The sequence below is a fragment of the Sceloporus occidentalis genome, unplaced genomic scaffold (assembly GCF_023333645.1).
Source record: "Sceloporus occidentalis isolate IW3139 unplaced genomic scaffold, rSceOcc1.0.p SCAF_1, whole genome shotgun sequence".
Classification (NCBI taxonomy): Eukaryota; Metazoa; Chordata; class Lepidosauria; order Squamata; family Phrynosomatidae; genus Sceloporus; species Sceloporus occidentalis.
This window is the reverse complement of record NW_028316981.1, coordinates 7,095,581-7,116,706: the sequence shown is the minus strand read 5'-3', so window position 1 is coordinate 7,116,706 and position 21,126 is coordinate 7,095,581. Positions and strand designations below refer to the sequence as shown.

The 21,126-nt window shown below is 45.1% G+C and overlaps 1 protein-coding gene across 1 annotated transcript; it reads left to right on the top strand.

Annotated features, from left to right (window-relative positions):
- Positions 1–2,581: 2,581 nt before the first annotated feature.
- LOC149320549 (zinc finger protein 446-like) lies at positions 2,582–10,169 on the top strand. The gene is made up of 6 exons (XM_089504621.1): positions 2,582–2,887; positions 4,329–4,831; positions 4,997–5,117; positions 5,478–5,563; positions 6,184–6,304; positions 8,647–10,169. Exons 2-6 carry the CDS (start codon positions 4,427–4,429, stop codon positions 9,831–9,833), a joined length of 1,920 nt encoding a protein of 639 aa, XP_089360747.1. The 5' UTR covers positions 2,582–2,887; positions 4,329–4,426; the 3' UTR covers positions 9,834–10,169.
- The last annotated feature ends 10,957 nt before the right edge of the window (positions 10,170–21,126 follow it).

The following is a 21,126-nucleotide window of genomic DNA, read 5'->3' as shown; positions in this document are numbered from 1 at the left end:
ATTCTCAAAGGTACTACAAGATCTCTCTTCTATTATTATTATTATTATTATTATTATTATTATATCCAAATGCACCTGAGGAAGTGGACTTGAGTCTAGGGAATCTCATGCTGCCAACTCTTTTTTTGCAGTGAGTCTCAAAGGTGCTACATGATCTCTCTTCTATTATTATTATTATTATTATTATTATTTCCAAATGCATCTGAAGAAGTGGACTTAGGTATAGGAAAGCTCATGCTGCCAGCCCCTTTCTTGCAGTGAGTATCCAAGGGGCTACAAGAGCTCTATTATTATTATTATTATTATTATAATCAAATGCACCTGAGGAAGTGAACTTAAGTTTAGGAAAGCTCACGCTGCCAGCCCCTTTCTTGCAGGGAGTCTCAAAGGGGCTACAATATATCCCTACAATTATTATTATTATTATTATTTCCAAATCCATCTGAGGGAGCAGACTGAAGTAGCAATAGCAAGTACATTTCTATACTGCTTACCAGTGCACTTAAGCACTCCCTAAGCGTTTTACAAAGTGTAAGCTAATTGCCCCCAACAATCTGGGTACTCATTTTAGTGACCTCCTCAGAAGGAGGCAAGCCTGAGTTGAGCTTGAGCCCTTTTGCTGGTATTGAACTCACAATCTTATGGTTTGTGAGTGAGTGGCTGCAGTATAAGCATTGAACCACAGCGCCAACAGGGTAGGGCAGGATAGGATGTAAGAGCAATTTTGGTCAATCAGGACGAGGCAAGCAGCATTTGGCTAAGGCTGCTGAGTGTGAGATTGGATTGGGGATGATCTAGGCCTGGCCTCGTGCATGGCTTGCCTGGCTGGGGGTGTAGTTTAAGTTCTTCGGATGGGCAAACGGAGGGATGGGACTACGATTCCCATCAGCCTCTTGGAAGATCCGACTGGGACGGGGGCCTAAAGGGATGGGAATGAATAGGAAGGTTTAATACCCCATAAACGGAAAGGATTACCAATGGGAAAGTTTAATTCCGTGGAAATTCCCCACAATTTTTTAATACCTGGAAATTACCCAGAATGGGGTTTTTTATTACCCGGAAACTGGGGAATTCCCTGGAAATTAGCAACACTGGACTGTCAAAAGCTTAACTGAGGGGCCAAAGCACACTGCAGAAATAATCTGGTTTGAGGCCACCTTAACTGCCCTAACTCAATGCTAGGGAATCCTGGGAACTAGGCCTTTGTAGCTCCTCCATTGTAACTCTATGGTCAGCTTTAACCAAAATTCACACTGAAGGACATCTAGAGATTCCTAGAGAGAACTCTCCACTAGGCCTTTGCAGCTCCTCTGGCACAATTCTGTGGTCAGTGTCTGGGAAATATTGACCATAGAGCTGCCCTGGAGGACCTAGAGATTCATAGAGAGGTGTTCTCTCAGGTAAAAACAGTGTTTTTATTACATGGGTTTTATTCCCCATTCATGGGGGTCTGACTCCTGTGCCCTTAACCCCAGTGAATGTGGAGGGATAAGTACTCCAGGTTGACACAGCTGCTTTAACTGCCCATGACTCAATGCTCTGGAATTCTGGGAACTGCAATTTATTATTATTGTTATTATTTATATTTATTTATATCCCACCCTTCTCCCAAGGATGAGACTCAGGGTGGCCCACAACATTAAAAAACACCATACAGTTTAAAACATACACGAATAGTATATTAAAATAGAATTAAATTACTACAATAATTAAAACAAATTCAGTGCTAAAATCAAGTTTAAAAAGATTAAAATGCTTAAAATACATTAAAACAATATAATTTGGGGAGACATTGAGCATTCTCTCTATCCAAGAGCTCTGGTGCCACGAAAAACTACAGATCCCTGGATTCCATAGCACTGAGGCTTGAAGGGCAGTTTTTAAGTTTTAAGTCAAAGGTGCCATAAACAATGGTCCCCAAACTGCTCCTTCATGAAATTTTGTACTTCAGCTCCCAGAATCCCCGTGTTGCCTAAGTCCAAAATCTCTTAAAGGGCACAGTTTGGGGGCCACTGGGCCATCAGGACCCCTTCCAGATTGGTTTTTCTCTTTGCATTCCAGCAAAAGAAGAAGAACCCTTTTTACAAAGGCTTTTTCTATATGAGAGGCTTTGTTCAACGGAAGTCTCCCTGGAAATGGAACAAATGTTTTCAAAAATTCACCCCTAAAACCAGCCAAAGGAGGAGAGAGCCTCTCTTTCCAGAGAAAGAGGGAGCTGTTTGGCTTCCCAAGGGTTAAGATGAAGGAAAGAGTTCCTAGAGAGGTAAAAACAATGGAGGAAGAGGAGGAGGAGGAGAGGCTGTTCTTCCTCCTCTCCAGGCTCCGAGTGCGAGTCCTGTTCTGAGTCTGGAGGTGGGACATGAGCCCAGCAGGAGGGTTGCAAAGGGGCAGGGAAGGTCCCCCTTTCTTTCTCTTTCTTTCTTGGGGGGGGGGGGAAGAGAAATAGAGGGAGGGAGACCCTCTAGATGCGAAAAAGGGTAAAGAAGGGGAGAGAAAAGGGAAGGGAGTGAGGAGGCCCTTTCAGGTTCAGCTGGGTATTAATTTTAGTTTAGCCTGGGCCATTTTTAAGGGGGGGGGGGGATAAACCTACATCTTGGGAGGCAGAAGAGAGTGCCATAAAAGCCTCAGGATCTGAAGCCTATTCATGGCCCCCTGCAAATGGGAGAGAGAATGCAATGAGACCCATAAAAAGAGGCCAAGGGGTCCCTTCCTTGCCTTACATTTCCCAAGGGCTGAGAAAGAGGATATATCTCTTTTGGATCTTACAGTGGTCAGTTGTTAAAGCAAAACATCTCCCTGCCCAAAGTCAGTTTCTCTGGGTTCAAAACTCCCTCTGAGGAGAAATGCCTTTTGTTATATGTGCATCAGCCAAGACTCTTGCTTTAAGGTATACATCTACTGTGCCAGAAAGTCCTTGCCTTTCTCCATACAAAAGGATTGGAATGTAATGTTTTTAATCTAGATTGTTTTAAGAGAAGACAAGGTTAAGAGGGGACATGATAGCCCTGTTTGCACGTTTGGAGGGGTGTCATATTGAGGATGGAGCAAACTTGTTTTCTGCTGCTCTAGAGAATAGGAACTGGAGCAATGGATGCGCAAACTACAGGAAAAGAGGTTCCACCTAAACATAACAAGGAACTTCTTGACAGTAAGAGCTGTTTGACAGTGGAAACCACTTCCTCAGAGGGTTCTCTGGAGGTTTTTAAACAGGCTGGATGGCTATCTTTTGGGGGTGCTTTGATTATGTGTTTCTGCATGGCAGAAGGGGGTTGGTTGGACTCCCCATTCGGCTCTTACTGTCAGGACGTTCCTCCTAATGTTTAAGTGGAATCTGTTTCCCTGTCATTTGAATCCATTGCTCCATGTCCAAGTATGGAGCACCAGAAAACAAGCTTGCTCTATCCTCAATATGACACTCCTTGAAATACTTAAACAGGGCTATCATGTCACCTCTTAACCATCTCTTCTGTTATGGTCCCTCCTTTAAAACTCTCCCTCTGAAGAAAAAGACTTGGCAGTTGAAGTGACTCGGCAGAATGCCTGACAGATGCCAACCAAACTCTCCTGTCAGTTCATAGTAAGAGGAGGAGGAAATGTTCCCTCATTGAGAGGAAGGATTAGACTCAGTGGCCTTTGGGGCCCCTTCCAGCTCCAAGTGGAGGTATCTGGCCCAGATCCTTTTCCTCAGACACAGTATGAGGCTATAATCAGTTGCTGCACAGGGCACAATGGAAGAACACTGTCATTAAATGAGCTTCTACCTTTCCTTGGGACTGTTTACTTCTCTTCCTCCTGCCCTGATCCTGAACTGACCTACTGAACAGAAAAAAGTGGCAAGCTGTTCTTCTGACTTCTGATGAATCTTTTCAACTGATAATTCTGTGTCTCTTTTAGGTGAACAAGAACTTTCAAGGGAGGGGGGCATCACATAGAGTCATAGAATCATAGAGTTGGAAGAGAGCACAAGGCCATCTAGTCCAACCCTCTGCCGTGCAGGAACTCCCAAAGCATCCCCGACAGATGGCCATCCAGCCTCTGTTTAAAGACTTCCAAGCAGGGTTGACATGGACACTAAAGGGGAAACATAGAGATTGAGGAATGACACATTGATGGTGACACAGCTGTTGGAAGGATTCTGAATAGCGTGGTTTCAATCTGTTGCCTAGAAGGATAGGAAAACACTTCTACCTTTTCCTTCAGTTATAGTGTTGGTCTTCTATACAGAAGGAAAGGACCACATATCTTGGGTGAAACTGAGCATCAGTTATCCCCATCTCAAGAGAGCCTTCCTCATGCCTCATTCACAAAACATCTTCTTTCCTTTCTAGGACTATGTCCCCAGTATTTTCCCTTGAGGGAGGATCTGACAGCAGGGAGAAGAGCCTCATTGGCCATCTTGGAAACTGCCTAGGAGCACCAATCAAAGATGGAAAAGAAAGGTTCAGCTGGCCTGGAGTTAGAAAAAGGTCTTCCAAGTCTTCCAGCTGGGAGCTGTGGGGAATTCGGCAGAGCATCCAGACAGAAGAGCCTGACAGAAGACATGTCCCATTCAGATGTACAGCAGGAGCATTTCAAGCAGTTCTGCTACAAGGAGGCTGAGGGGCCCCGAGAGGTTTGCAGCCGACTGCACACTCTTTGCCATCAGTGGCTGAAGCCAGAGAGGCACACCAAAGCCCAGATCTTGGACCTGGTGATCCTGGACCAGTTCCTGGCTGTCCTTCCTCCAGAGATGGCAAACTGGATCAGGGAATGTGGAGCAGAGACCAGTTCCCAGGCAGTGGCCCTGGCTGAAGGCTTTCTCCTGAGCCAGGCAGAACAGGAAAATCACCAGGTGAAAGCTTTATCCTAGTAATTTCAAAGATATTGTAAGCATCCAACCCAATCTACTGTATATATTTTCTGGGAATTACCAAGGATGGAAGATCTAAACCCTCTCCTGGTCCTTTATCTTTTCTGACCTTTCTCTTTGTAATACTTGTTACTATTTTTTCCCAAGGAGCTTAATGTGGAAGGGGCTGGTGGCTTTCCTGTAGCAGAGAAGGCTCTCTCAGATTCTGGAAGGAGAGAGCAGTGCCGATGGATGCAACAGCGGGATGAGAGAAACACCACCAAGATGGGTAAAAAAAAAATCAGTGGATCACCCTGTCTTAGTGTGCCTGAAATAGGTGGACTGTATATTTGCTCCCCTGAGGAGCCCCTGTGGGGAAGGGATCCCAATCCAGTAAATGTTTTGCTTCATCTGTTTAAGGATTTCTTTTCAAACCAGCACTTTCATAGAGGCCTTATGCTAAACATGGGTTAAGTTATAGAAGAAAATATGCAGCTGGTGTATCTCTTGGCAAAGATCCAAAAGCAATATATGGAATCAGGATAGCTGAAGGGCTGGTTTTGAGGGTTGATATTCTGACTGTCCTCAGCTTTTACTCCCATGTTGGTCAGATGCAAAAGGGACAGTTTTATCTTTTGCTTCCCTCCAGGCAATGAAATGCAGCCATGGCCAAAATGTCACAGCTCATCTCTTCCATTTGATGCACCAAGAGCAGTTTCTGTGTGCCTGGATCAGGTAGGAGCGAAATTCCTTGGTAGGCCAAGAAAAGTCAGGCTGGGTCTCTGGTTCTGTGCTTGTCCTTCTGGGCTAGGCAAAACCATTCTCCTTTCAGTCAAGGTTGCCCACGAATGTAACTCTGAGTGCCTTTATGCAACAAATTAAGTCACATTCAGCAAACCTAAGGCGCGTTACAGACTACCCAAAAGCGAGCGGTCTGCCGCCGCTGTCATTAGCTGCGCCGAGAAGCCCCAGTGGCCAGACCATGAGGCTTCCCGGTGCAGCTAAAAAGAAGCACTGAAATGGTGCTTCTTCTTGCCACCCAGAAGTGGCACTGCAAGGCACTAGTCGCACACTCGCGGCGTCACTTCCGCCGCGCGACGTCCGGGCACTGTGCGTCTGAGATGTCAAGATGGCGGCCCTCGTGTGGACGGGCGCTGCCATTTCATACGCGCTCTGCGCGTACTAGGGTTGGGGCCGTGAAGAAGTTAAGACCTTCCTAACCCTAGCACGCCCCTTCCTAACCCTAGTATGTGCGGAGCGCGTACTTTGTGCGCGTTTGTAATGCGCCTAAGCTACCTTGTTTTCTTCCCAGTTGGCTTCAGCATGCTCACTAAAGGTGTAATTTCTTTTTCCAGGTGACCTTTGAGGAGGTGGCTGTGCATTTCAGTGAGGAGGAGTGGGCCCTGATGAATCCAGACCAAAGGACCCTGCATAGAGAAGTCATGGAGGACAATTTGAAGACTGTGGCTTCCCTGGGTAAGCTCCCTTCTGCTTATGCTACAGCAAAATCAGTTTGCAAGGGGTAGTAAAACTGTTGGCTCTTCCTGCCATCTTCTTGCATTTCAGTTTTCTAAGTGATCTCTTTCCTGCTGGATTGGTTTAAGACAGTGGTACCCAAGCTGTGCTCTTTAAGGGATTTTGGACTTCAACTCCCAGAATCCCAAACTATTGGGCAACATTGCTGAGGCTTTGGGGAGCTGAAGTCCAAAATCTCTTAAAGGGCAGTTTGAAGACAACTGGTTTAAGGGATCTCTTACCAATAGCAATAGCATGTACATTTCTATACCACTTATCAGTGAACTAAGCACTCCCTAAGCTGTGTAACCTAATTGCCCCCAACAAGCTGGGTACTCATTTTAACAGCCCACAGAAGGATGCAAGGCTGATTGGAACCTTGGAGCCGTTGGGATCGAACTCACACATTTGTGGCTGCATACAGGCATTTAACCACTGCACCACCAGGGCTCCCTCTCTTCACATGAAGCCCTAAGCTGGCCAACCTGGTCAAGTCTACAGTGGATCAGGATGCAGATATGCTGCTAAGTAGCATAGTGGGAGTTATTTATGTATTTATTGTCTGCCTCTCCCTATGGATCAAGGCATGACAAACAACATAATTTTTTTTAAAGTTAAAACACACATCAATTTAAAAGGACAAAAAAGGTGTTCACATATCAGAACAATCCATATTTAAAATGCATGATATAAAATTCATAATTTAATAGTACTATGTGGGAATGTGGTGGTTTAGGGGTTAAAATGCCAATTCTGACTATTGGAAGATCGAAAGTCTGGCAGTTCAAGGCCCGAGTGCTGCATGATGGGATGGGCTCCTGTCACTAGTCCCAGTTTGTGACAACCTAGCAGTTCAAAAGCATGAAAATACAAGTAGATAAATAGGTACCACTTCGGTGGGATGGTAACAGCATTCAGTGCTGGTCACATGACCACAGGAGTCATTGTTGGAAAATGCTGGATTTTTGGCTTAGTAACAGAGATGAGCACAGCCCCCTATAGTCAGTTATGACTAGGCATTCATATTAAGGGACTACCTTTACCTTTACTATGTGGGAAACTGCCCTGTCCCAAAGGTGTGCCCTCAAAGGGCTTACTTAGTCTCCCCATCTTTTGCTTACTTCCTAGCCACCAATAAAAATTAAAGTTTGGGTAGTTTAAGATAACTGGGATGTGCTTTTAATGTTCTGGGGAGCTGTTTTTAAAGTTTTAAGTCCTGCAAAACAGCAAAATCAGTACTTAGCAAATGCAAATGAGAAATCACCCAGGGTCAGGAGCTTTCCCAGCAGACAATGATCACCAATAAACAGACACTGATCCTCTTTTGCATAGCCTCCTACACTGAGGCCCAGCCATCAACAACAGAACAATACACAGATTAACATGGGAATCACTCCTCCTTACACAGGGTCACACAGTATATATATACCTACTCCCTTCCAGGTCAGCATTCTCTGAAGATGCCAGCCACAGATGCTGGCGAAATGTCAGGAATAAACTCTTCTATAACATGGTCACTTAGCCCAAAAAACACACAAAAGACTATTTTTATATGTTGTTAGATAATAAGAGAAAGGCAGGATAGAAATGAATGAATGAATGAATTAATTAATTAATTAAAGTGTTTCTTGGGGTTTTGCTGTGAAGCACAGTGTAGTTCCCCTTCTGCATTATTTTTGAGAAGGAGACCATACATCTTGTTATTCTCTTGACAGCAAGACGTAGTTGATTTAGGATGGTTTCTGGGTTCATGCTTTTATAGATGCAAGCAGCTTTGAGCTTCTCTAAATAATGTATTACTTCAAGCTGTCTCTCCCACAGGATTCCCAGGAAATAGAGATGCTCTGGAGTCCCATTTATCTATCCCAGGGGTAGGCAACCTTTTTGAGCCGGGGGCCAGGTTGCTGTCCCCCAGACAACTGGGGGGCCGAAGCCAAAAAATAAATAATTAAATATTTTTTTAAAAAATTAAATATATAAATAAACCAGGACAAATGTAGGACAAAATTTTCAAATGGCAGACACTTTTTTTAAAAAAATGGAGGACACGCAAAAAAAATTGCTGATTTTTAAAAAAATGTTAATATAAATGCATGTTTCTGAGGCTTCTATAGACAATTGCCCCCCAAAGGCCCCGGCGGCAATTGGCGGCAGGACCGAGCTGGGGCCGGTCCCAAGGCCTTGCCGGGCCGCATCCGGCCCGCGGGCCGCAGGTTGCCTACCCCTGATCTATCCCATATCCTGCTCACATTGATGTCCGTTAAGCAGTCATATTAGCTTAATCGTTTTTTTCCTATTTGCAGGATGTGATGTCAAAGGGAATGAAAAACGAATCACGGCTTTGGTGAAAAGAGCCAGGTGTAAGAAGATGGAAGAGAAAAGAACCAGAACAGATAAAGAGAGTAGGGGAGACAAATCCACTACTTTTCCTGGTGGTGAGATTTTAGGAATCTCAGTCCAAATAAAAACACAAAGACCAAAAGAAAAAAATGAATGTCTTGTATGTGGGAGAAGCTTCAGCTGTAAAGCAAGTCTTAATCTTAACAGGAATATTCACATTGGGGAGAAATCTTTTAAGGATATTGAGTCTAGAAAGACTAACAGTTATAGGAAAAAGCTAATTTCCCATGAAACATCTCAAATAACAGAGAAAATATTTAAATGTTTGAAATGTGGCCAGAGTTTCACATGTAGTAGGTCACAGTTTATGTCACATCAACGATTGCACTCAGGAGAGAAATCAATAATAAGCTTGGCGTATGGAAAGAACCCAAGTCAGAAGACACACCAGACTTATGAAGCAGGACATACAGGTAAGAAACTTTTTGAATGCTCTGACTGTGGAGAGAGCTTCATTTGGAAGAGAAGCCTCATTGATCATCAAGTAACTCACCCACAGAAGAAGCCATTTAAATGCTTGGTATGTGGAAAGAGCTTCAGGTTGAAGACAAGCTTCAATTATCATCAGTTAACTCACACAGAGGAAAAACAATTTAAATGCTTGGAGTGTGGAAAGAGCTTCATGTTGAAGACAAGTTTCATTCATCATCAAGCAGTTCACACAGGGGAGAAGCAATTTAAATGCTTGGAGTGTGGGAAGAGCTTCAGTTGGAAGAGAAGCTTTATTCGTCATCAAGTATCTCACACAGGAGAGAAACCATTTAAGTGTTTGGAGTGTGGAAAGAGTTTCAATCAGAAGGCCCACCTAACTTCTCATCATGTAGTTCACACAGGGGAGAAACCATTTAAATGTGTGGAATGTGGAAAGACATTCAGTCGAAAGGAACATCTCACTTCACATCAAGTAATTCATGGAGAGGAGAAACCTTTTAAATGCTTGGAGTGTGGAAGAAGCTTCAATAGGAAGACAGGTCTCATTTATCATCAAATAAGTCACACAGGCGAGAAACCATTTAAATGCTTGGATTGTGGAAAGAGTTTCAAACGGAAGACACAGCTCAATTATCATCAAGCATTTTCCTGTCATTAAACAACCCACTCAGGAGAGAAGCCAATTTTGTGAGATTGCATAGTTATTATTTTTATAGTTTAATGGGATAAATGTCACCTCTGAATGGTTTTTTAAAATCGGTATTTCTTTCGAAGGAGTTGAAATTGATTTGTATGTTGGGAAAGTCCAAATTTTCTCCAGTTCTTATCTGAAAAGATTTTTTAACATTTGATTCCCATATTTGTCCTTTTTGAGGGTCAAATGATTCATCTATGATTGTATATAAGTTTGAAATTAACCATCTTATCTTGAGAAAATCATTTGTACATGAAATTTCATATGGAGTTAAAGCTCTCAACATTCTCAATTATCTGTCTATCTCTATCTATCTATCTATCTATCTATCTATCTATCTATCTATCTATCTATCTACCTATCCATCCAGCATGCGTGCAAATGCACTGACATAGGCAATTTGAAGTCAGGATGGTCTGAATTCTTCTAATTTTTCCTGTAATTTAATAGCTCTAAAGGCTTCACTACTACTTTACTACTACTACTATAAAGGCTCTTTACTGGTAAAGAGATATTTTGTTTATTCTATACACACCTGCTTGTTTCATCTGGTAAAAAGTTTACCGTTAAGTTTTGAAATTTGAATGTTCTTCAAAAATGTAGTGGTGGAGCAGCAATTTTTTATGCTTTTGTGAAATGGCTGACATTTCCCCTGTAAATGATTTAATAAGATAAAATGGTGTTTATCAATATTAGACGAAAAGAAATAAAGGATTTGGAGCTTTCTATATCCAAGTGGTTCATTTATATACATCTACATACTTTTACATTAAGAACTTCATCATCTATACTAACTTAAATGCTTCATAGTATAGAGATGTGGTACTGTCAAGCCTATTGAAGACGGCCCATATATTTACTGTAATTCCATTTACAAATATCTGTTACTGGTTTGATGCAATACATTGTTCACATGTTTTTTGTATTAATCAAAATGGAGACTGAAGTAAAGAAATGAGAAGAAGAATAGGACTTGGAAGGGCCGCAAGGAAGGAACTAGATTAAGTGCTCTGGTGGAAAACAATACTAATGTCAGCATAAATAAATAATATACATGCATTAAAATATAAAAATAAATAAAATAAATATATAAGTTGACCTCATATATAAGTCAAGGACAGGTTTTGGGGCCCAAATTAGGAATTTTGATGTGCCCCATGTACATCAATTGTGCCCCTAGGGTAAAACTTAGGAGCAGGCAGCAAAGGATGTAAAGAATGAAGGAAAGGAAAATGATGCCAAGGAATGATTCTGCTTTCCTGTCCAATCATTCAAAAAGGCCAGAAGCAGACCACAGTGGAGAGGATGTTGGTGCTTTTTTGGGTTCTCCCAGGATGGACTAAGCTCTTACCTTTTGCCTCTCTACTCAGTGAAGGAAACGGATCCTATTTTGAGTTAAGGTACAGCACTTGCATTGACCCATGGATAAGTCGACCCAGGTTTTTTGGTTCAATTTTTTGACTCAAATTTCTAGACCTATACATGAGTATATATGGTTACTAATGTCCAATTACATAAAATAAGATTAAAATAAACATAAAATATAAACATAAAAGATATTAAAAATACCAACATCAGAATAATGTATGCTGTAGTACTTCCATTTTCTATTCATGGTTGTAAAAGCTGGACAATGAAGAAAGCTAACAGCATGAAAATTTGTTTGACATGTGTTGCTGGAGGAATGTTTTACCGATACTATGAACAGCCAAAACCTAATACAGCCGGCCTTTGCTAGGTGTACGGGTTCCATTCCACAGATGTCAAGAACCCACAGGACCTCAAGTAGAAGAGACCACAAGGGCCATCCAGTCCAACCCTCTGCCATGTAGGAACTCTCAGTTAAAGCATCCCCGACAGATGGCCATCCAGCCTCTGCTTAAAGACCTTCAAGGAGGGACTCCACCACTCTCTGAGGGAGTGTATTCCACTGTTGAACAGCCCTTACTGTCAGGAAGTTCCTCCTAATGTTGAGGTGGAATCTCTTTTCCTGGAGCTTGCATCCACTGTTCCGGGTCCTGTTCTCTGAAGCAGCAGAAAACAAGCTTGCTCCCTCCTCAATATGACATCCCTTCAAGTATTTAAACAGGGCTATCATATCACTTCTTAACCTTCTCTTCTCCAGGCTAAACATCCCCAGCTCCCTGAGTCGTTCCTCATAGGGCAAGGTTTCCAGACCTTTCACCATTTTAGTCGCCCTTCTTTGGACATGCTCCAGTTTCTCAATGTCCTTTTTGAATTGTGGTGCCCAGAACTGGACACAATATTCCAGGTGGGGCCTGACCAGAGCAGAATATAGTGGCACTGTGACTTCCCTTGATCTAGACACTATATTTCTATTGATGCAGCCTGAAATCGCATTGGCCTTTTTAGCTGCCACATCACACTGTTCACTCATGTTCAACTTGTGGTCTACTTGGACTCCTAGATCCCTTTCACACGTAGTTTCATTCAGCCAGGTGTCACCCATCCTATATCTGTGTATTTTATTTTTCTGCCCTAAGTGCAGTACCTTACAATTCACTGTGTTGAATTTCATTTTGTTAGCTTTGGCCCAGCTTTCTAGTCTGTTCAGATCATTTTGAATGTTGATCCTGTCCTCTGGAGTATTAGCTATTCCTCCTAATCTGCAAATTTGATAAGTATGCTCCCAATTCTGTCATCCAGGTCTTTGATAAAGATGTTGAATAGCACTGGGCCCAGGACAGAGCCCTGTGGGACCCCACTGGTTACTTCTCTCCAGGCTGAAAAAGAGCCATTGTTGAGCACCCTTTGGGTTCGGCCAGTCAACCAATTACAGATCCATGTAACAGTTACCTTGTCTAGCCCACATTTAACAAGCTTGTTTGCAAGACTGTCATGGGAAACATGTCAAAGGCCTTACTGAAATCAAGATATACTATATCCACAGTATTCCCTTCATCTACCAAGCCAGTAATTTTTTCAAAGAAAGAGATTAAATTTGTCTGGCATGAATTGTTTCTATGAAACCCATGTTGACTTTTTATCATTTTAGATGTTCACACACACTCTGTTTAATGATCTGCTCCAAAATATTTCCTGGTATAGATGTCAGACTAACTGGACGATAATTGCTGGGATCCTCTTTTTTTTCCTTTTTGAAGATGGGGACAACGTTTGCCCTCCTCCAGTCTGTTGGGATTTCTCCTGTTTTCCAGGAGTTCTCAAAGATTATTGCCAATGGCTCCGATATTACATTTGCCAGTTCTTTTAATACCCTTGGATGTAGTTCATCTGGCCCTGGAGACTTATATTCATTTAGATTAACCAGATATTCCTGTACTATCACTTTACTTATTCTGTGCTAAATTTCCCCTATTCTGTCCTGTGCTCCATTTTCCTCAGGCTGAGCATCCTTTGCCTTTTCTTTCATTTTTTAAAAATTTAATGCAGTTTTTTTTATTAAAGCTTTACAAGCATCCACCAAATCAACCAATTCTACAAAAAATATGATCAATTTATACAATTTTCCCATACATCTCTTATCCGTAACTATATCTGTATATATCTTAATTACCTTGCTTACACATATTAAGCCTTTCTTGCTAACATTCAAGTTCTATATAGACTACCACTACCAAACAAACCTGGAGCTTCTGTGGATTTTGTATCTTCATCCGTCCGTTTTGCAACTTAGGCCCTTTCCAGAAGGGGCACCTTAGTACGTACTGTGTACGTACTAGGGTTGCCTGGGGGCGTCTCTTTCAGACGCTCCCAACCCTAGTACATACATATTATGTACAAAATGGCGGCACCCATTCTACATGGGCGCCGCCATCAGGACGTCACGACCGCGCTGCCTATGGCGCCCTTTCCGCTGCGCAGGAAGGAGCTCCAAAACAGAGTTCCATCCTTAATTTGTGTCACTGGCGCAGCCTTTAAACGGCTGCGCCAATGACACAAAGGAGAAAGGGGCTGAGTGGCCCCTTTCTCCTTTCCCCACCGCTGTCGGGGTGTCCTTGGGGCTTGAAGCCCCAAGGACACCCCTTTCCAGGCCGCGGGAAGCGGCCTTTTGGTGCTTCCCGCGGCCTGGAAAAGCGGTGGATCGAGGTCTCAGGGCCGCTGCTGTGGCAGCTGAGGCCCCAATCCGTCGGGGAAAGGGGCGGGTACAGGCCGCTCCAAAGGGGCGGTCTATAAACCGCCAATGATTAAGTTTTTTCAGCTTTATTAACTTACATTAACTCTACTTTTCTTTTCCAATACTCCGTTAGTAATTCCCATTCCTCTGAGAACACTGAGGCAAATAAGGTGTTAAGTAATTCTGCCTTTTCTTTGTCCTCTGTTAGCATTTTGCCATCTTCTCCACGCAGTGGCCCTACCATTTCCTTCTTCCTTTTGCTGCAGACATATCCAAAAACACCCTTTTTATTATTCTTAACCTCTCTAGCAAGCCTGAGTTCATTTTGCACTTTAGCTTTTCTGAATTTACCCCTACACATGCTAGCTATTTGTTTGAATTCTAAAATAACTAACCCCTTTGTTGCCTCTTCCACCTTTTGGACAATGAAATTGTCTTCAAGGCAAGTGCTAGACTTTGAGGATGTTGCTGAGTTTGACTTACAGCAAATATCAGGTTAGTTGAAGTCACCCATCACTACTACATCTCTCCTTTCTGAATGTGTGGTCATCTGTTCTAGAAAGTCATCATCCAATTCCTCCGTCTGACTTGGGGGTCTGTAGTAGACTCCCACAATAACATCCCTGCTGTTTCCCTTCCCTTTAATTTTTATCCCGATGCTCTCCACCTGGCTTCCAGTTTTGATGTCCTGGATTTCTTCACTGGTGTAAATATCCTTGACATATAATGCTACTCCTCCCCCCCTTCCTGTTTGGTCTGTTTCTCTTAAAAAGGTTATACCCTTCTATTTCCACATTCCAATTACACTGGTACCCCGGGATACGAACGCGCCGCGATACGAAAATCCCGGGATACGAAAAAAAAAAAATTAATTAATTATTTCCGGGTTACGAAGGTTTCCCCGGCTTGCGAAAAAAAGCCGGCGCTGTTTTAAATGGAGCCGCGGCGGAGCCGCGGCTTTTCCCCATTAGCGCCTATGGGGATTCGGCTAACGAAAGTCCCCCGGGTTACGAAAATGGCGCCGGAACGAATTAATTTCGTAACCCGGGGGACGAGTGTACTAGACTCATCCACCAGGTTTCAGTGATGCCTATTATATCATATTTGCTTTGTTGTGCTAGGAGTTCAAGTTCATCTTGCTTATTTCCCATGCTCTGTTCATTAGTGTAGAGACACTGAAGACCATGTGACCCCTTCACTTGCTGCCTGTGCAAGATTTTTTGCCTCTCACTGTTGGGTCCTTGCACTCTTTGCCTTGTTCCCTCTATGACAGATTGGCTATTTTCTCCAGCCCTTGTGCCTTCCAGAATACTGGAAAAAAGCGAAAAATGTACAGGAGAACCTCTGCTGCCTCTGGTGTACTTTTCCTGAGTTGAAAAAATGTGTGCACCGTTAAGTGTGCAGCTCTGGAAGAAGTTATATAATAATAATAATAATAATAATAATAATAATAATAATAATATGTTTTATTTATAGACCGCTATTCCGCGATGATCATAGCGGTGTACAGTAAAATCGTTAATACAATAAAAATACAGTTAAAGGAGGGAGAAGTCTCATTCTTCAGGCAGTCCAAGATGTTGCTGGGTCTGCCTGATGGCTCCCTCTGAGGCCGAGATGACAGTTGAGGAGGGAGGGGCCTCTTCCTTCAGGCAGTCCCTGATGTTGCTGGGTCTGCCTGATGGCTCCCTCTGAGGCCGAGATGACAGTTGAGGAGGGAGGGGCCTCTTCCTTCAGGCAGTCCAAGATGTTGCTGGGTCTGCCTGATGGCTCCCTCTGAGGCCGAGATGACAGTTGAGGAGGGAGGGGCCTCTTCCTTCAGGCAGTCCCTGATGTTGCTGGGTCTGCCTGATGGCTCCCTCTGAGGCCGAGATGACAGTTGAGGAGGGAGGGGCCTCTTCCTTCAGGCAGTCCAAGATGTTGCTGGGTCTGCCTGATGGCTCCCTCTGAGGCCGAGATGACAGTTGAGGAGGGAGGGGCCTCTTCCTTCAGGCAGTCCCTGATGTTGCTGGGTCTGCCTGATGGCTCCCTCTGAGGCCGAGATGACAGTTGAGGAGGGAGGGGCCTCTTCCTTCAGGCAGTCCAAGATGTTGCTGGTCTGCCTGCTGGCTCCCTCTGAGGCCGAGATGACAGTTGAGGAGGGAGGGGCCTCTTCCTTCAGGCAGTCCAAGATGTTGCTGGTCTGCCTGATGGCTCCCTCTGAGGCCGAGATGACAGTTGAAGAGGGAGGGGCCTCTTCCTTCAGGCAGTCCCCGATGTTGCTGGGTCTGCCTGATGACTCCCTCTGAGGCCGAGATGACAGTTGAAGAGGGAGGGGCCTCTTCCTTCAGGCAGTCCCTGATGTTGCTGGGTCTGCCTGATGGCTCTCTCTGAGGCCGAGATGACAGTTGAAGAGGGAGGGGCCTCTTCCTTCAGGCAGTCCCTGATGTTGCTGGGTCTGCCTGATGGCTCCCTCTGAGGCCGAGATGACAGTTGAGGAGGGAGGGGCCTCTTCCTTCAGGCAGTCCAAGATGTTGCTGGTCTGCCTGATGGCTCCCTCTGAGGCCGAGATGACAGTTGAGGAGGGAGGGGCCTCTTCCTTCAGGCAGTCCAAGATGTTGCTGGTCTGCCTGATGGCTCCCTCTGAGGCCGAGATGACAGTTGAGGAGGGAGGGGCCTCTTCCTTCAGGCAGTCCAAGATGTTGCTGGTCTGCTTGATGGCTCCCTCTGAGGCCGAGATGACAGTTGAGGAGGGAGGGGCCTCTTCCTTCAGGCAGTCCAAGATGTTGCAGGGTCTGCCTGATGGCTCCCTCTGAGGCCGAGATGACAGTTGAGGAGGGAGGGGCCTCTTCCTTCAGGCAGTCCAAGATGTTGCTGGTCTGCCTGATGGCTCCCTCTGAGGCCGAGATGACAGTTGAGGAGGGAGGGGCCTCTTCCTTCAGGCAGTCCAAGATGTTGCTGGGTCTGCCTGATGGCTCCCTCTGAGGCCGAGATGACAGTTGAGGAGGGAGGGGCCTCTTCCTTCAGGCAGTCCAAGATGTTGCTGGTCTGCCTGATGGCTCCCTCTGAGGCCGAGATGACAGTTGAGGAGGGAGGGGCCTCTTCCTTCAGGCAGTCCCTGATGTTGCTGGGTCTGCCTGATGACTCCCTCTGAGGCCGAGATGACAGTTGAAGAGGGAGGGGCCTCTTCCTTCAGGCAGTCCAAGATGTTGCTGGTCTGCCTGCTGGCTCCCTCTGAGGCCGAGATGACAGTTGAGGAGGGAGGGGCCTCTTCCTTCAGACAGTCCAAGATGTTGCTGGTCTGCCTGATGGCTCCCTCTGAGGCCGAGATGACAGTTGAGGAGGGAGGGGCCTCTTCCTTCAGGCAGTCCAAGATGTTGCTGGTCTGCCTGATGGCTCCCTCTTATATATATAGAGCTAAACTTCTAGCTTCACTCCCTAGCGAATCAGAGATGTGACTCACAGAAGCTCCACCCTCCTAAGGAGGCCGCTGAGCGAAAAGGGGCGGGAATTCTGGCCACAAAGCCACTGGGGCTTGCAGACCCGTCCCCTTCTCCCCGTGGTTGCCTGGCAGCCACGGGGAGAAGAGGAGGAGGCACCCCCGTCCCTTCCTCCCCATGGGTGGCTGCACCCACGGGAAGGGAGGAGGAGGAATGACCCCCTGTCCCTTCCTCCCCGCGGGTGGCTGAACCCGTGGGAAGGAAGGGAGGAAGCGGCCCCCCGCCCCTTCCTCCCTACAGGTGGCTGCACCCGCGGGAAGGAAGGGAGGAGGAGGAGGCGGCTCCCCGTCCCTTCCTCCCTGCGGGTGGCTGCACCCACGGGAAGGAAGGGAGGAGGAGGCCCCCCGCCCCTACCTCCCCATGGGTGGCTGCACCCGCGGGAAAGAAGGGAGGAGGAGGAGAAGGCCCCCCATCCCTTCCTCCCCACTCGTGACTGCACCTGCGGGAAGGAAGGGAGGAGGAGGAATGCCCCCCCCATCCCTTCCTCCCCACAGGTGGCTGCGCCAGTGCTGGCACTCACAGGGAGAAGGGAAAGGAGGGAGCCCCACCCCCTTCTCCTTTTCCCCGCACGGTGCCTGCTCCAGCGGCCAGCACCTGTGGGGAGAAGGGGAGGGGGGAGGCAGGGGGGATTCCCAACCTGGCGACCCCCAGGTTGGGAACCCCTGCTTTAAATGCTTTGAGTGTGAGAAAACCTTCAGACGGAAGGCAAGCATCATTTGTCATCAAGCAGCTCACACAGAAGAGAAACCATTTAAGTGTTTGGAGTGTGGAAAGAGATTCCTTTGGAAGATAAGCCTGATTTGTCATCAAACTACTCACACAGGAGAGAAGCCATTTAAATGCTTGGAGTGTGAAAAGGGCTTCAGGCAGAATCACACCTCACACGTCATCAAAGATTGCATATGGGAGAGAAACCTCTTAAATGTCTGGAGTGTGGAATATGTTTCATTCAGAAGACATATCTCTCATGTTATGAGGGATCATACAGATGAGAAACCTTTTAAATGTTTGGACAGTGGCAACAGCTTTAGTTGGAATAAAAACATTTGTCATCAAAGAACCCACACAGGAGAGAAAGCCTTTAAATGTTTAGATTATGGAAAGAGCTTCCGTTGGAAGAGAAACTTAATTTGTCATCAAGTAATTCACACAGGAGAGAAACCATTTAAGTGTTTGGAGTGTGGAAAGAGCTTCAGTCAGAAGAACCATCTCACTTCTCATCAAACAATTCAACCAAGAAAGAAACCATTTCAGTGCTTAGAGTGTAGAAAGCAAGGCTCATTCGTCATCAATTAGCTCACACAAGGGAGAAACTATATAAATGCTTGGACTGTGGAAAGAAATTCAGTCGAAAGGCACACCTTACCCTTCAACAAAGAACCCACACAGGGGAGAAACCTTTTAAATGCTTGGAGTGTGGAAAGAGCTTCAGTTGGAAGGCAAGCTTCATTCATCATCTAGCACCTCATACAATTATTCTTAAGGAAATAATGCCTATTATATTTTTCTTAAGCCTAGAAAATCATGAGGGAGCAATGGATTTGGCTCAACATTCCACAAAGCATTTGAACGTATTCTATACCAGTTTTCCAATGCAACCTAAGAAGAAGGAAAATACCCAGAAAGCTACAAAACATTCAAATTGGTATCTATACCCAAAGCAGGAGCAGGTCAAACTCAGATTTTACCATATATATGCATAAAGCAAAATTATAGAATTCTAGTTTCTATTTTTTGCTAAAAAATAAATATTTTTATTGGAAACTAAATAGCCCCCATATGAAACAGATTTTATAGTCAGTACCAAATGACAGATTAGTTAAGAACTCTTAACATCATCCACCTCTCAAAAAAAAACCTAAAACCTTTGTCCCTCCGTACACTTTTGTTTCTCCATGCGTTCAATTGAATGGAAATCCACAATCTAGATCAGTGATTCCCAAAGTGGGCAGTATGGCCCCCCAGGGGGCAGTGGAAAGATCCAGGGGTGGTAAGGAGGAAAGGGAGCAGTGGGGGGGGGCAAAGGGGGGGCAGTAGGGCCTTCAGTCAAAGTATTGGTATGCAGGAAAGACAAGGGGAACCAGCGGTCTTTAGCAACATGGTGGAGATTAGGATTATACAAAATGTCTTTTCAGGGTCCCCAGAAGACCACCACAAAGCCTCTCTGATCATTTTATGTGGTGGAAACTGAATTATCTCTGCCCGTGTTAGTTCACTCCCTTACCAGCACCTTTCGCTAGTTGGAGCAACTGGGAAACTTGAGCAAGGCTTGGGCACAGGACATCGCTTCTGCAGCTCAGAACGGCATTTTTTGGGACAGACTGGAGCAAAGTGTTGGAGCACATGGTGGTTTGTTCCTACAACCTCAAAACTCCTTATCATATAGGTCCAGGGTGTTTAATGAAGCATGAAGTACGCAGTGATAGGGCATAGCAGGGGAAAGCACAGGATTCCCTGTATGGGAGAGAACTCCCAGGAGATTTTCAGAATACACAGCCAGCAACATCGGCGACTGCCTGAAGGAAGAGGCCCCTCCCTCCTCAACTGTCATCTCGGCCTCAGAGGGAGCCATCAGGCAGACCAGCAACATCTTGGACTGCCTGAAGGAAGAGGCCCCTCCCTCCTCAACTGTCATCTCGGCCTCAGAGGGAGCCAGCAGGCAGACCAGCAACATCTTGGACTGCCTGAAGGAAGAGGCCCCTCCCTCCTCAACTGTCATCTCGGCCTCAGAGGGAGCCAGCAGGCAGACCAGCAACATCTTGGACTGCCTGAAGGATGAGACTTCTCCCTCCTTTAACTGTATTTTTATTGTATTAACGATTTTACTGTACACCGCTATGATCATCGCGGAATAGCGGTCTATAAATAAAACATATTATTATTATTATTATTATTATTATTATTATTATTATTATTATCAGGTTGTAGGTGAAGGTCTGAAATATCTCCACCTCACTCAATTGATATTCAAGAGAAACAGGTTGTTATGACATCAGCCGGCCTGGAGAGATAGGACAGGCATACACATGTCGGGATGTCAAAGTATCCACAGGAGTGGACAGAACCTTAAATGGAGTCTTGAAACAGAGGGACTTTGCCAAAGGGCATTTGTGCTTGGAGCAAAAAATGGAAAGGAATTGAAGCAGTTATTTGCCACCTGGGAAGAAATCAGCACGGACAAGAACCCCTTGGAAGGGGTCTCGAACCCTGTCCAGCATCAGCCACATATATAAACTTATCACATGAGGCAACAGGAACACAAATGGCACGGGACAAAAGGGGGCAAGATGAGAACAAAATGGGGATAGGATGCATTTTACGCATGGGAGAACAGTATTCCTGAATATTTCCTGAAAATCAGCCTCTGGGTTGATTTTGGAACGGAATGGGCCCTTCCGGCGGCGGCATTCTCCCATGTGGTAAAATGCATCCTATCCCCCTTTCATTATGCCCTCTTTTGTCCCATCCATTTGCATTCCTGTTACCCTGTGCGATAAGGTTATGACTCTTCAGAACAATCAATCGCTGCAACGAAATCAACCAGGTGGCGGTGAGGATTGTGCAGTGGTACCAATAATGGCCCCCAGAAACTGAAAGGCCAGCTGCATTGGAATCCTCTTGAGCAGCTTAATAATAATAATAATAATAATAATAATAATAATAATTTATTTATGTTTCC